This window comes from Danio aesculapii, chromosome 3 (genome assembly GCF_903798145.1).
Source record: "Danio aesculapii chromosome 3, fDanAes4.1, whole genome shotgun sequence".
Lineage (NCBI taxonomy): Eukaryota > Metazoa > Chordata > Actinopteri > Cypriniformes > Danionidae > Danio > Danio aesculapii.
Genome location: NC_079437.1, coordinates 10,489,581 through 10,506,297, shown reverse-complemented (window position 1 = coordinate 10,506,297; position 16,717 = coordinate 10,489,581). Strand labels below are relative to the sequence as shown.

General features: G+C 35.8%; 1 protein-coding gene across 1 annotated transcript in view; it reads left to right on the top strand.

Moving 5' to 3' along the window:
- dnaja3a (DnaJ heat shock protein family (Hsp40) member A3a) overlaps positions 1 to 13,420 on the top strand; it is a 20,506-nt gene extending 7,086 nt beyond the window's left edge. The window contains 10 exon segments of the mRNA XM_056453117.1: positions 33 to 116; positions 203 to 253; positions 255 to 410; positions 2,405 to 2,557; positions 2,669 to 2,816; positions 2,902 to 2,966; positions 6,711 to 6,839; positions 7,237 to 7,352; positions 9,665 to 9,762; positions 12,690 to 13,420. Coding sequence (XP_056309092.1) covers positions 33 to 116; positions 203 to 253; positions 255 to 410; positions 2,405 to 2,557; positions 2,669 to 2,816; positions 2,902 to 2,966; positions 6,711 to 6,839; positions 7,237 to 7,352; positions 9,665 to 9,762; positions 12,690 to 12,712 — 1,023 coding nt within the window. The 3' untranslated portion in view covers positions 12,713 to 13,420.
- The last annotated feature ends 3,297 nt before the right edge of the window (positions 13,421 to 16,717 follow it).

Sequence of the window (16,717 nt, the reverse complement as noted above, 5' to 3'; positions counted from 1 at the left end):
CAGTGACTCATTAACGTTTTTCTCCAATTCAGATGGCCAAAAAGTATCACCCAGACACTAATAAAGAAGACCCTCAAGCTAAGGAGAAGTTTGCACAGCTAGCGGAGGCCTACGAGGTTTGAAGCGTTGCTGTTGTTTTTCTTTTTAGCTGTGTATCCTGCTGGAATACTGAGTTTGTGTTTTGCTCATGTTTCGTCTTCAGGTTCTCAGTGACGAGGTAAAGAGGAAACAGTATGACACGTACGGTTCTGCAGGGTTTTGACGCGGGTCGCGCCGGTGCGGGACATCAGCAGTATTGGGGCGGGGGGACCAGCATTGACCCGGAGGAGCTTTTCCGCAAAATCTTCGGCGAGTTTTCTGGCGCTCAGGGCTTTGGGGATTTCAACGCCATCTTCAATCAGCCACAAGAGGTCAGAGACGCTCTCTTCTGGGGATCTGGGTAGGGTTGCACCAGCTCTTCGTAAGTTCCTTAAACTTAAGCGTTAAGTCCACACTAGGGGGTTAGTAACTATTAGCTAGTTTGTAACTAAATTGGTTCTTACTTTGGTAGCACCACATGTTCTTAAGGCAAACCGTAGTTAGTAGGTCGTAAGCTCTCCGTAAAGACATGCGTAGTCGCATTGAATGACGTAATATCCAATAAAAAGCATTTAAATTGTTAAACTGCTTTACAATTCTGCAACTAATACATCTATTTATAACTGTCCTATGAAAATTAAATGACAAATCGCATTTTTACAGTACCTGATTAAATTACAGTCAGTGGCTATAACAGACGCACATACCTGCATCGCGAGCCGTGAATACACAAAGTTATCAAAACATTAAACTTGTTTTGTGTATATATATATCTACACATGAAAGAGAAAAGAGCAAGAACTGTCGTGAAGAAATTCTCATTTTAATTGATGGATACAATTAACACAAGACACTCTTTAGAGAAAATTTAACTCTTATTTCACAAACCAAGAACATACAAGGTCTGGGAGGAAAACAAGGCTGTGGAGAGGAAGTAGAGAAAGTCATTATCACGGTGAGCTTCTCAATGTAAACTAATCTCGCTGTCGTCTTATTTTTACCATTATACATGGGGGCAGCTGGCATAAATCTTTAGTTGGAACGCAGCATTAGGTTTAAACTAAGTTTAGTAGTGCAACAGTAAAATATTTAGTAATGTGTAAGTTGTAAGTTAGCCTCCCTTTAAGTCACAACTAGGCTACGTTTTAACTTTCGCACTGCTGGTGCAACCAGCCCCAGAAGATGTGGATAGTGGATTTTCATTTAACTGCAAAGGTGGCCAATCCAATTGGACTATGCTGTTGATTTATTTATTTGATTTATTTATTTATTTTGACGGTGTCTATTATGCATAGGACAATTAGAAATAATTAGATTTTATTTTCCCATAATACATTTTAAATTTGTACAGAAAATTTGATTTCGGTTTAGTTTTTTTAAAAGATTTTTAAAACATATTTTTATTTCCCTTAAATTCCCTGTAATTTTTTCTCCTAAAATCCATATACCCCCAAATAGCTTTACATTTTAAAACTCAAAACTTTAAAACTCATAATTTTGTTTTTGTTTTGTTTTATTTTAAACTTTTTGAGGGGAAAAAATTTGGTAAAAAACATTAAAACATAATTTGGGAGTGAGAAAATATAACTACTTTTATTTTATTCTCTGTTTTTCCTCCAACAGTTGTTTTATGCTCATTTTTTTATGTAATCTTTATTCAGTTTATGCTTTGAAATGCAATCAATGTAAAGTTCAAAAAACATAAATGTACCGAAAATATGAAATGAATTCTTTAATAATAGTAATTATGGTTATTATTAATAATAACAACAACAAAAATAATAATATTATTAAGTGTAGTAATTGATTTTAGGTAGTTAATAAAATCACATTTTAAGGAAAACACAATACAATTTAATAATGGGAAAAATGTTAACAGATTTAATATCATCTGCATAATATATAATTTCAGAATCAATATCACAATGTCTGTCCACAATAGTCGTGCCACAGGAGGTTCAATGTTTAGAGAGGTAAAAACTAAATATTGCAATGTGCATTTTTTCCAATATAGTGCATCCCTAATTTTACTTTGTCGTTACTATTTTTAATTTGCCAGATTGTGATTTCAGCTTAAGCAATTTTGTGACCATGCCTGATTTTATGATTCAATTCCCTCCTCATGATCATTTGCCGATCCCACTCTCCACCACAGTTTTGATGGCATATCACTATTGCCCTATCTGCAAACCAAAAGAAAATAAAAAGGCCCCCAAAAATCTCTGCAATTCATTTAATTCCATATTTGCGATTCTGTCAGCATTTTTTTTTTTTTTTTGTGAAAATCCCTAGACCGTGCATAAACCCTTGTTGTGTTTGCTAACAGTATGTGATGGAGCTGACGTTCGCTCAGGCTGCTAAAGGAGTGAATAAGGAGATCACAGTGAACATCGAGGGCACATGTCAGCGCTGTGACGGCAGAGGACACGAGCCTGGATCTAAAGTCCAGCACTGTGGAAACTGTAACGGCACTGGCATGGTGAGTATAGCTGTGAAAAAAATACTCGAACATTTGTCTAATTTGTGGAAAAAAAGACAGATCTGAATGCAAAAACCTGTATTTGAATTGTTGGTGTGTCTGTCCCTGTAGGAGACGGTGAACACGGGACCCTTCGTGATGCGCTCCACCTGCCGGCGCTGTGGAGGGAGAGGTTCAGTCATCACATCGCCCTGTGTCGCCTGCCGAGGGACGGGACAAACCAAACAGAGGAAAACCGTCACAGTGCCTGTTCCTGCTGGTGGGTTCACTGGTGTTATCGATGTTGAAGTGAGACTGGCTTCAGTCAGTGGGATTGTTGATTTTGAGGTTTTGCTGTTATTCAGGTATTGAGGATGGGCAGACGGTGCGAATGCCTGTTGGAAAGAAAGAGATCTTCATTACGTTCAGAGTAAGTACATTACTGCATCAAATGAACCTAAATCCACTTGCGGTTGTAGTCAGGTTTTAGAAACTAAAGGAATTGTAGGCTTCAAAAAGTATTGAAATCACTGAAGCTTTGTGTCTAGGCCAGGGATGGGCAAACTCGATCCTGGAGGGCCGGTGTCCCTGCAGAGTTTTGCTCCAACACTAATCAAACACACCTGAACACCCTAATTAGTGTCTTTAAGATCACTAGAAAGCTACAAGCAGGTGTGTTTGATTAGGGTTGGAGCAAAACTATGCAGGGACACCGGCCCTCCAGGATCGAGTTTGCCCATCCCTGGTCTAGGCCTTAAATAAGTTTAAACGGGTTATAATATTCTGATGTCCATGTAATGCAACCTCAATAGCTTAATTGATTAATTCTCACCCCTGGTTTACAGACGATTATTCACATATCATGTCAAAATATATAACATATTTCAAAAATGAGTGGTCACAGGTTCAACATAATATCACTAAATAATGTTAAAGATAATATCACTAAATAAAATGCAAAATGACTAAATGTAAATGTAAACATTGTACTTTCAAGATTGTAACTTTCTCACGATGCCGTTGTTCATGCGTCTGTCTGCATCCCCATAATGGTGTATAATATTGTGCTAATGTAAATTATGAAAAAGTATTACTGTAAACAATGTATTTTGCGGCACAATGAAATAAACGGATATTATTTCATATAATATGAAACAATAGACTTTTTATATTGTCTATAATATATTTGAAGAGTTCAGATGCAAAAGCCGCTAAATGCCACTTCCGCCAAAAATTGAGTGAATCCTTTTGACGCCATCAACAAATCCCAGCGTCAGCGCATTCAGAAATAACCGTTTGTTTACAAAAGCCGCTAAAGAAAATGTCACTTACCTCAAAACTCTGTGCATTATAAGAACAAGAAAACACAACCTACAGTCGGGAGTGTAACATGCATTCATTACGTGTTTTTGCGCAGTGACGCTACTTTGAATGAGTCTGATTTACTATACAATAAACGATAACTCCATTTCACGAAAGACAGAGTTAAAATGCTGTTCTTTTATCCCACGTGGATGCTATGAGGATAAACATGGGACCAAGACCTTAAGTATGGTGAAAATGAATGAATGAATGAATGACAGCTCCTAAAATTGTCTGAGAGGGATCCCCTTTTTGCCCAGTAGGCCCACCTTGTGTTTTATTTGCTAGTTTAATCTATTTTTAAAAAGATAAATATAATGTATAAAACTCTACATTATTTGTATTACTTCATAACACCTATAGATCTGATAAGCTTTTTATATTAACGGACAGTGCACAGATATTGATGTTTCATAATGTTTTACATTACATTATTTGAATCTACCAAGCTTAGTTTACAATGTTTACATTGTTCTACATCAAATCTAAGTCCCAAATATCAGAAATGACAACAGATTTAATTAATTAAGATTTAATTAATGTCAGTTTTAATATTATTGATTAATGCACTCACTTTACAGATTTCATTCATTCATTTTCCTTCTGCTTTTTCCCTGTTTTATCACAGCGGAATGAACCGCCGCTTACTTGACAGATTTATATATTTTTAATTTCAGGTGGTTTGTGTTATGTGGTTTATGTTTGGTCAAATAATTTCTAATGGCATCTTCATTTTCAACACTGTCTTGTTCCAATAGGTGCATTTAGAGCAGGGATGGGCAAACTCGATCCTGGAGGGCCGGTGTCCCTGCAGAGTTTTGCTCCAACCCTAATCAAACACACCTGCTTGTAGCTTTCTAGTGATCTTAAAGACACTAATAAGGGTGTTCAGGTGTGTTTGATTAGTGTTGGGGCAAAACTCTGCAGGGACACCGGCCCTCGAGGATCAAGTTTGCCCATTCCTGATTTAGAGGGTTTGGCATAAAAAGCACAAGTGGTTTTTGACGCAAAAGAAAATTTACCTTGTTAAAAAAGAATTGTCTAAAGTGACATTTTTGGGAAAAAAAAATATTTTATTAACTAGCTAATAACCTTATCATTACATATAAAATGAAACGTCTGAACCTTATCAGAGGAGCCTGATAGAAAATGCTCATTTACAAAAAAAAAAGGGTTTTGCATCTGAACTCTTCATATATATTATCATATTGCACAGCCCTAATAAATATACTAAACCAAGAAACTGTAATAGTGCGTTCACACCAGACTTGGATGAAGCGTTAAACACGAGTGATTTACATGTTAAAGGGCACCTATGGTAAAAAATCAACTTTTCAAGCTGTTTGGACAGACATATGTGCATGTATGGTGTATAGACCGTCATATTGGGGTGATATAAGCACACCCAGTGCTTTTTTTTCAATTTAACAACATAAAAAGGGTGCACCAATTGGAGCAGTTTTCAAACTAACCGCAGCTTTACGTAGGAGAGCAGTCCCCCCGCCCACCAATATTGATTGACAGGCACGTCATCATATCCTCAGTTTGTTGATTCACGTCCGCCATTTTCACCGTGAGTTGAAGCAATATCACTAAAGGAACACCCTAGCTCTATTTTTAGATGCAAGGCTCATTGGGCTCAACACAAGATCAATATTCTCCACATTATCGCTCTAATCGGAATTATTGGTTGTATCTTTAGGTAGGTTTGCAAACATGTGTACTTCTCATTGAGTCTACGTTATACATTAGCCGTTTGCATTTCTCGCGATCCCAGAAGCTCCCTGTGATCTTAACTAGCATGCGTTTTAGAGATCTAAACATCGGTTTCTATCAGGGTACACTCAAGTCGACGGCTGGGCGCCACAGACCGCTGCAGAAACCTATGTTTAGAATTCAAAAATGTGTGGCGCGATGATTCGGGACACTTCATGCTTCTGGTGCGCCACAGAGAGTGTCTGGTGTGTCGTGTTGCGGCTTCAAGCGGCGCATCCGGTGCCTCAGTCAAAGTTAATTCAGTGTGCGTGGTTATTAGTTTCTGTGTACAAGCTCGGCACTTGAAACTAGCACACAGTCTGCTGTAAAACTGTACAAAGACACAAATGATTGTGTACTCTCTGCTTGGTCTGTGTCAGAGTCGTACATGTACGACTGAATGCTGTACCTCTCACTCCAGCACCTTCTCGCAGTCTGCCTGTCAGACTCCATTGCAAACGCAGAGCGGGTGAGCTCATGGCCCCGCCCCCTTGTTACGTTGGCGGGAAGCCGAAACTAATTTACATGTGAAGCAACACACCCCTAAATCAGCGAACTGTGGACACGCCCCCAACATGACACTTTTTAACACATTATAATAAAAAAATCTGAACTGTGTTTTAAACTGAACCTAAACTGGCACACTCAGAAGAACCATAATATTAATATTAAATCTTAAAAAAGAAGTAAACTATGGGCCCTTTAAGTCTATGCAAAGACGCAACAGGCATCCTACTGTGCAGTTAACTCAAATGGCGCAACGTGAAAAGATGCAGTTTGAGAGAATTGTGCGTTTTTGGCATTTGACGCTTGTAACAAACTCTCTCCACAGAATCCATGTCAGCCATTTTTGATGAAGCAAGTAAACTTAAAATGTTCAAGCGTCTAATTGTGTGCAAATAGCGCAATTTACTCACACAACACATCTTGACTGAATGCCCAATAATATTCGTCATTGAATGAAGTGTAATATTCAGGAGCTTTCTGTGCTGTCTCCTGCTATGATTGTGTAATTTTAAATCCCATTCATCCAGCATAACTGTGTCTGTGCTCTCAGGTCCAGAAGAGTCCGATCTTCAGGAGAGACGGCGCTGACATTCATTCTGACGTCATGATCTCTGTGGCTCAGGCCATCCTGGGTGGCACCATCAGAGCGCAAGGACTCTACGAGACCGTCAATCTCTCGGTGAGACATCCTGACCACCATAGTTTTGCCATATAAACACACACTGTGTCCAAAATCTGATTCTGTATTAGCCTTATTCTTGAGGTACGAGCGGCCATTGGAATCTTTTTGGTCCGAGACTTCCACTCTCATCCACTTTCATTGAATTTTAGACATTAAAAACAGCGTGCTGTGCTGCATGATGTTTAAGCTTTGAATTAATGATTCAACAAATCTCTCATTAGGACAGGGCCTTGCCACAGCATCCTAGTGGTTTTAGAGGAACAGGTTTTGTCAGTATTCTTGAATATGTTTCTTTTTTTAGTGTATAATGTGGAAGTTGGCATATTTGGGCAGTCATTCATTATGATGACGGGTAAATATATATTTTTTTTGTTCTCATTGAATCTTCTCATAGATCCCAGTTGGAACCCAAACTGACCAGAGGATCCGGCTATCTGGTAAAGGTATACCACGGGTCAGCGGATATGGTTACGGTGACCACTATGTCCACATCAAGATCAAAATCCCCAAGTAAGAATTCTTCTTGAACGATCAAAGGATGTGTTTTGAAGTGATGCACCAATATTTGATGTTTAATGGCTGATTCTGATTGCAACTTTTAAGCAATTGAGCAGATTATGATTTTTTTTTATTCTTTTAATAAGCTGTAAACATAATATTTAAAACATGGGTACATAAACAAGATTTTTATTTGCATTATTGCTTTGAATCTACAGTTATATCTGGAGGAAACCACTGCACTGTACTCAAGATCCACATAAAACGCTTCACACATTAAGCTGGGCTTTAAAGTATCTAGACTTTAAATTAGATTGTATCATTTTAAAAATTTATAAACACATTGATCTGACTGAAATTATGCTACATAAATATACCTGTACAATACTGTAGAGTGAATAAAAATGCTAAATCACATCTAATATTTTGGGCTGGTTATGTCGCTCATTTTAAAGTTGTTGTGGAATATAGGTTTTTAATGATCTAGTCTTATTAATAAAATGGATTTTTTTTAAGATGCACTGAATTTTACAGTGTAAAAATGTAAACAAAACAAAGAAATGCCAAAGAGAAACATAAAAACGTGAACTGAAAGAAAAGCTATCAGTGTTTCCCCTAGGTTTACAGTTTACGGGGGTGGGGGGGTGGTATGGGATGGATTGGGGCTGCAGCACGGCATAACGTGGAGTCATGGTCTTTTAATGACAGCACTAAATAACTGAACAACTACTTGAACTGTACAACCATTTGTAAATTATAAATTAACATTTATTTGATATCTTTTTTTATTCACAAAGTGTGCACCTTTTGTCACTGCAGTGTATCTTTATGGACTTCTAGAAGAACATTTCCAGAGCCTCTTGGTATGGAAAGTCAGTTGAGACATTTATTAATGTATTAAACATGTCATGGCTAGAAGAAGCTATCATCCATTTATTTTACTTCAGCTTTGTCCCTTTATTTATCAGGGGTCACCAAAGCAGAATGAACTGCCACAGAAAAATTACAAACAATGCAATTTGGAAACATTGCAAATGATGAAAGATGAAAATTAGTTCAAATGCACATCTTTAAATCGAATACTTGTTTACTAAAAGGAAATAGGCCTATAAACTACTACTTATAGCAATTAGTGTATAACAAGAAGTTATATTATTAAAAATTGATGTTAAAGAAGTTTTATCTAATAATTCCAGACAGCTTTTAGTGGACTTGCAATATTGTCAAAACACAGAACTTTCAGATCTTCTATGTAAAAAGGCATAAATACATGCAAGACCATTTAAATATTTTGCTCGTCTCCAACTATTGACAGCAGATCACTCAATGAGAGAGAGGGGGGGGATTTGCACTCGTGATATCTTTACTGCTCTATTCATTTAACCTAACAAATGTAATGCTTAGAACATCAATTCTCCTCTCGCGATCTCTTCTCTTGCTCATTCACTTTCGTCGCCATGATTTCCGGGTATTTTAATTAATTTGGGGGGATCACGGAGCTGGTATGAATTTGCGGGAGAAGTCTAAAGGTTGGATGAGACACTAGATAGAGGAGATTGCTCCGCTTGCTTCACAGCATGGGATGTGCGCGACGTATCTGAAGAGCGGAGAGGGATGCGGGCGTAATTGAGGACCGGGCGAGAGATGCGTGATTTCCGGGAGATTATCAGTAGTTTGCTGGCATCCGGGAGTCTCCTTGCATTTGCGGGAGACTTCTGGAACTTACGGGAGACTTGGCATGTCTGCATCTGTATATATTTTAGCTGCTGTGATGGGAGCGCAGAACAGAAATGACATGCTGTTGTGTAAATAAGATATTACATACGGCTATTAAGCTTTTTTATAAAAAAAAAGTTGTCTATAAAGCTGGCGCTATATAGATAATACAATTAACGTGATTTAGGGGGCGGGTACAGCCGTTGTAAGGGTGGGACACACCCCTAATATAATGGTAGGGGAAACACTGGCTATGATATGCTGTATCGTCAAGCAGTGTTCAGCACACTGGTGAATCTGCTTTCACACTGGATACAGAAAGCACTGCGCTATAAAACCCATTCATTTCAATGTCTTGTGCCACGCAAGGGCAGTTTGTTGATTTGCTGACGTAATGATGTTAATCGAATTATGTACTACAACACGTAATCCGAGAACATGAAAGGAACATTCAAAAAGCAACTCATGTAAACGCCTTAATCATATTATTGTCTTATTGAGATAAAGGCAAGTAATTGGATCACTGATGTCCATGTAAGCGCAGTCAGTGTAACAAGATGATTGCATTTTTGCATAAATTTTACATTGATGGGTGTGTGTGTTGTCAGGATGTTGACGGACCGACAGCGAGCACTTATGATGAGCTATGCAGAGGACGAGTCTGATGTGGAGGGAACCGTCAACGGAGTGACCAGCACCACTGCAGGTACTGCTAGCTTAGTACAGTAGAGCAGCGGTTCCCAAACTTTTCAGCCCACAACCCCCAAAATAATGATTCCAGTGACTCGTGACCCCCACAATCCTCAAAAGGTGGTTATAAACATACAAACGTTGCACACAACAGTGCACAAATTCCAGTAGGGTTATATAAACCCATGCATATTGACAAGACAAACAAATGGAACAGTATTAACAACCATATAATTATTTTTGTCATTTATTAATTTGCTTAATTTAATAATAACCTAGTCTATTCTTGGTTTAATTTTGCAGACCCCCCACTTGGAGTTCATCCTCTTATGTTCAGTCATGTATGATTTTTACAAATCTGTTAAAACATTTTATTTTTAATGTGTGTGTGAGTGCCGTAAAGTATCAAAGTTTACCAGGGTGCCATAAAATCAATCTGCTGCTGCGTAAAATCTGTGGCTGTGTCGTTAATATAGCATAAACACAGCAGTGGTCACTATCCAAAGGACAAAAAAATTGAAAGGCTAGTGGCATTTTATTTGCATGTTGTTTTTTTATGTAACTTTTAACTACTACTTTCATCTTCTGTAGGTTATGGATAAAATATGGTTATTTTAATAGTTTAATAAAATTAATTAGATTTTTGGAAAATCACCAAACTTTTTCTGTCCAGGAGGGGGCAGTAATCAGACTGGGACAGGGCACACACAGAAAGACGAGGGCATTTTCTCCAAATTAAAGAAAATATTTAGCTCCTCCTGACAGCCACAAACCAGGTAGGAGGATTCTTTTAAGATACGACTCTCTGAAAAGCTTTTTTTTTTTTATATTTCAACACTTCAAAAAGTTATAATAATAGATTCCAGAGAAATTAGTTGTTAGTTACAAAGTAACACATGAAACTAATAAAAATAAATATTGAAAACTGAAATAAATATAAAATAAAAACTACAAAAAAGAACTTAAGCATAACTAAAAAAAAAAAAAAAAATGTTTTAAAAAACTATTAAAGACTTTCAATAGTAATAATTTAATTCATTTCAATAAAAGAAATCATATATTGAAAACTTCAATAAATATAGTATTAAAAAAATACATAACTACAAAAAAAGTGTTAAAAAAAACATCTGGCAATATTTAAAGCCAGATTTTCAATAGTAATTTTATTCCTTTTAATAATAGAAAAAATATAGAAAACTTGAATAAATATACCCAGCAGGCACAGGACGTCAACATGACATCAGATTGACGTTGTATCCCAATGTCATGGGGATGTTGCAGTTTGTTTGGAAATGAAAATCGTGTTGACGTCAGAACCCAACGTCAGACTGATGTCAATGTTTAACCTAAAATCAACCAAATATTATTTGATGAATAAATGTCAGTATTTGACGTCAATATGATGTTGGTTCAAGATGTTGGCTTGATGTTGGATTTTGGTCCCTTTCAAAACAACCTAAAATCAACCAAATATCAACATTTGATAAAGTTACAGCTTGATGTTGTGTGGACATTACCAATATGACGTCTATCCGACATTGGATATTGGTTGCCATACCTGATAAATAAATGTCAGTATTTGTCATCAATATGACGTTGGTTTATGATGTTGGCCCGACATTGGATTTTAGTCACTTTCCAACACAACGTAAAATCAACAAAAAATATCAACGTCTAATGATGTTACAGCTTGACGTGGTGTGGACATTAGCAATACGAGATCTATCAGATGTTGGATTTTGGTTGTTATACCTGATGAATAAATGTCAGTATTTGACGTCAATATGACGTTGGTTTAAGTTGTTGGCTAGACGTTGGATTTTGGTCACTTTCCAACACAACCTAATATCAACGTCACTTGACGCAGTTATTGGATGTCAAAATAACGTTGTTCTTAGACGCTGGCTAGTGGCTACACATTGAATTTTGGTGACCTGACGTCACTACCTAAATCTAACCTAATATTAACGTCTTATGACGTTGTTTTCCTGCTGGGTACTTTATAAAATGTTCAGCTATATTTAAAACCTGACTTTTAAGGTTTAGCTTCTGGTTTGTGGCTGTTTGTGAATGGAGCAGTTAAAAGTAATCATATTTGTGGGGTTGCAAAATGTCAAACAGAAATATCTGGATTAAGGTTATATAATCAGCTGTGAACTTTCATTTCTTTTTGTTTGTTTGTTTGTTTGTTTTTTAATGTTGGAAAATATACGATTATAATTAATGAAAATTATTTTTAAAAGTTCAGTAAATTATTAGATTTTTATCAAACAAAACAATGAAAATAGTTCAAATAAATTAGAAAAAGAAACTTCAGGAAGAAACTTGCCTTTTAGCATGATGTTTCTTTATATGAGGGTGATTATTTATATTTGTGCACATATATCTATATGTGTGCGTATGTATTTGTCATTGTGCTGATAACGGGATATGACAATATTTACAGTTGAAGTCAGAATTATTAGCCCCCCTTGAATTATTATGTTTTTTCCTTCTTAAAATGTTTTCCTCCTCTTTGTTGTAGTTTTACAAAAAGAATAATTGCCAGTAAAGTCACTAAAGTTACCCAAACTGCTCTTTTGGTTAAGCAACAAATGATTGGGACAGAATAATAATAATATTTATTATTATGCCTATTATTAAATTGTAGTATTTTCATAGCAATTTAAACTCCCCCTTCAATATGTACAATAAAGTACAAAAAGAAGGAGCTTCGACTGCATGTACTCTGGGGTACAATGTCTGAGTGTATCAATTACATTAGGTTTCCACTTTTTTGTTGCGCTTGAATGTTAAAGCGGTCCTCCTATGAATTGTCAGTCACTGATATGGCCCCCCGCCAATTTGAGTTTGAGACCCCTGATTTAGATTCTATCAACTATAATAAAAATCTTCATCATCGAGTGGATTTTAAAGGTTATTTAATTCTGTTTGTTTTTACAGGTAAAAGATCGGCTGGAAACTGAGAGACTTTGCCTTGCTAGTGGAGATTGAGAATTCACTGCAAACATGATGGACTTACAACACAGGTGTCAAACTCAGTTCCTGGAGAGTTTCTTTAGTTTCAGTCCTGCTTCAACACACCTATCTCTAGGTATCAAACAAGTTTAAAGCACTCAATTAATTTGATCAGGTATGTTTAATTAGGGTTGGAACTAAACTGCAGAGCTGCGTCCCTCCAGGAATTGAGTTTGACACCCCTGATTTACAAGAAGAAACAGCATTTTGTAAACATGAACAGCATTGAATTCATCTGGAAAACACCTCAGAAACTACACAGGATGAAGAGCTCTGAACGTACAATTGACTTTTAAGAGCAGATCGCTGAGGATTTTGATAAACGCACACATGTACTGTCTTACCTGAACTTTGTCAGCCTTAGCACCTACAGCAATGCTCTTTCTTGGCTTTGGACCATAATTTTATGTTAAAGTTTAACACAGTCAGTTCTATTTTCAGACATTGGAAGTGAATTGACTTCAATAGAGTTATTCATTTGACATTAATGAAGCTCATTGTTCAAGATCTTCGTTTTGTGTTGAAACGCCGCTGAAGGTTACATCCGTCTGCTTTATTTGCAGTGTACATAGGCTACTGTTAATATTAAAATCATTTTAATGTGTTGTAGAGATAAATATGTAATAATTAAAATCTCTGTGACAACTGTACATGAAGTCTTGTGTGTATGTGCGTGTTTTTGTGACATGCCAGGACATAAATGTGTAAAATAGGGTTGTCGTGATACGATTAATTCATGTTACGATACTATACCAGCTGCAGTATCGTAATACCAAGTAGCGATACGGTAATTCATAACTCAAATTCATGAAATAAAGAAAATTGTCATTTTATACCATATAAAATACTATATTTTATATGGTATAATAGTCCTACTTATAATTAATTAATGATTGCCTTATTATTGAAAAACATATTTGCACGTCACCTCACCTTAAATGTGTTCGTTCTTTTTATTTTGTAGATAACTGACCAACAAAAATTGCATTAAAATAAAGATACAAATTATACCAAATAAAAATGGTTACAAAAAGAGCATTTTTCCAACCAAATTAGGCTTTGTGAAGTGGTCAAAAACTCAGTTTCAATGTGTCCAGTATCTATTGTTATAGGCATGACACCGGTATTACAAGAAGGGGAAATATGAGGACATTGATGATCTCCTCTTTCTCAAAAAACTTGTAAATCACACATAATGAGTTTTTTAGATAGTAAAACTGTACAGTTTACTGTGAGGGTTGGGTTTAAGGGTAGGGTGGGGTTTGGGCATTACAAAATACAGTTTGAACAGTAGAAAAACAATAAAAACCTATGTAATGTCCCCACAATTCACAAAAACAAACGTGTGTAACAATGATATATATATATATATATTTTTTTTTTTTTTTTTTTTTTTTTTTTTTACTTCAGAATACAAATTTTGTTTAACGGGGAGGTGCTGTTGCTAGCTTTAAATGTAAAAACAACTTTATATAATTGATTATCGAAAAAAAACATATTTGCACGTCACCTCACCTTAAATGTATTCATTCTTTTTATTTTGTAGATAACTGACCAACAAAAATTGCATTAAAATAAAGATACAAATTATACCAAATAAAAATGGTTACAAAAAGAGCATTTTTCCAACCAAATTAGGCTTTATGAAGTGGTCAAAAATTCAGTTTCAATGTGTCCAGTATCTATTGTTTTGTTTTTTTTCCTCCAGTTTTACAAGGTAATTCAAAAGTTAACTTTGAGAGTCGTTCTTCTCAAGAGATTGTCTCAGTTGTTGTAGCTACTAAATTATGTTGACAGGAGCAGAAATTAACTGATTCAGATTCGATCTGAAGCGTCAGAAACCGTGCAATAGGCTACCATTAAACGCATGACTTCTACACAGTCTACAGTCAGCAACCTTAAAGGGCTCCACAGGCTACTGAAATAAAATGGTCTATTGTTGCACAAATGGGTGAGCATTTTAGTGACTTTTCCACATGCAACATTAAGTATTGTAGATAGACCGTTAATAATGATGGTACCATTTACAAACTACAGTGGCACCGACGGTATTTTGGAGCCATAGTATCACGATACTACCATAGTACTGATAAACCATGCAACCCTACTGTATAATGGCATAGGCATGACAGGTGAAATATGAGGACATTGATGATCTCCTCATTTCTCAAAAAGCTTGTAAATCACACAGAATGAGTTTTTTCACATAGTAAAACTACAGTTTCCTGTGAGGGTTGGGTTTAAGGGTAGGGTGGGGTTTGGGCAATACACAAATCAGTTTGTACAGAATAAAAACAATGGAAACCTATGTAATGTCCCCCCAATTCACAAAAACAAACGTGTGTAACAATGCTATAATTTTTTTAAACTTCATAATACAACATTTGTTTAACTGGGAGGTTCTGTTGCTACATTTAAATGTAAAAACAACTAATATAAAGCGACATATTGTCCATTTAAATAATATGGTTATAGACCATTACAGTGTGGTCATGTCATTGGCCCATATTTCATATATTATTGTGGGTAACAAGGGGCAATTCAATCATAACCTAATGTTAAAACACCTATCATGACATTATCAAGGTAAGATATAGAAATTAACAATGTAAAACAGGAAATACGTGGGATCAATGTTTTTGTTTAACGTCCTTCAAAATGGGTCTATAGTGTTATTATTAACATATTTAACTTTTCTAAAAACATCACTTAAAAGAAATGACTATCGTCAAGTACAGAAACAGAAATAGTGTTTTGCTTGTAAAGTCGCATTGTAAATGTTCTTTTACTTCATTTTTACTCGTATTATTATTATGATTGACCAATATGGACGCCACGCAATCGATGCCTTACTGCGTTTCAATAAAAAAGGATAAATTAAAAATAAAAATGATTTAAAAAGGTGACAGGATTGTTACAATTAAAATAAATAAAACTAAAATTGAAGTCTTAATTCTAGAAATCTGACTGAGGGACAAAACTCCGCGGGGTACGTTAGTAAAATGTGACTGTAGTAATGAGATAACATGGTGCTCGTATCAAATATACTTACCTTCTTTACTGAAGTTTTTACTCCTTTCACAACGATATGTTCTGTATCTGGAGGGAACGCTGGAAGAAATAAATGAAACCACGTTACAGGTGAGGATTTTGTTCATGTTGAGAAGAATCTAAACGATTAAGCTGGTAAGATGTTTGAAGTTGTTTACTTGTGCTAACGTTAGCTGCTAGCAGAATCCGAAAACCCCGCAAAAAAGCAAATGTCATGGAAACAAGTGTCAGTCAGAGATGATGTTTCGTTTTTTTAAAATATAATAATAATAATTGTAACTTACAATTTTCTTAGATTACTTTTGTTTCATAAATGCTATTTGAAACTAATAAACGGGGTAGCCTAAACAAACAAAAAAAGATCAGTTTGTGACGAAAGGCTTTGATAACCATCGATTTAGACCAGCAGTGTCTAAACTTTTTCCTATAAAGGGCCAAAAATCAAACTTGATTGAGGGCTGTGGGCCTAAGTTAAACTGTATTACATTACATTTTCCATGGGTAATTTCCTAATTTATTTGCGTATTATTTTAAAATAACTAGAAACGTTCATTTAAAACATTAAATAATGATGCAGTATAATTAATGTTCAATAATGAACTTATTATAGTAAAAATATAATCCCATTAACAGTATGACACAATTGAGTTCAATGCTGAATACACTAGTTGAGCTGCTCTTGCCTTTGCCTCGATTTGCTCGTGTGCATTGTCCTCTATCTGTGAAGTCACAGTATTTACATTTTACAATTTGATTCATTTACAACATTTAAATGAATAATTTAATTTAGTTGGCTTTTAGTAGCTGTTAATTAAACAAAGAAACAAAAGGTTGCATTAAATTCTAAAAGGCATTCGCCCCAACTAACTTCCTATCATTCTCTGTCTCTTTTCAGATGGTAT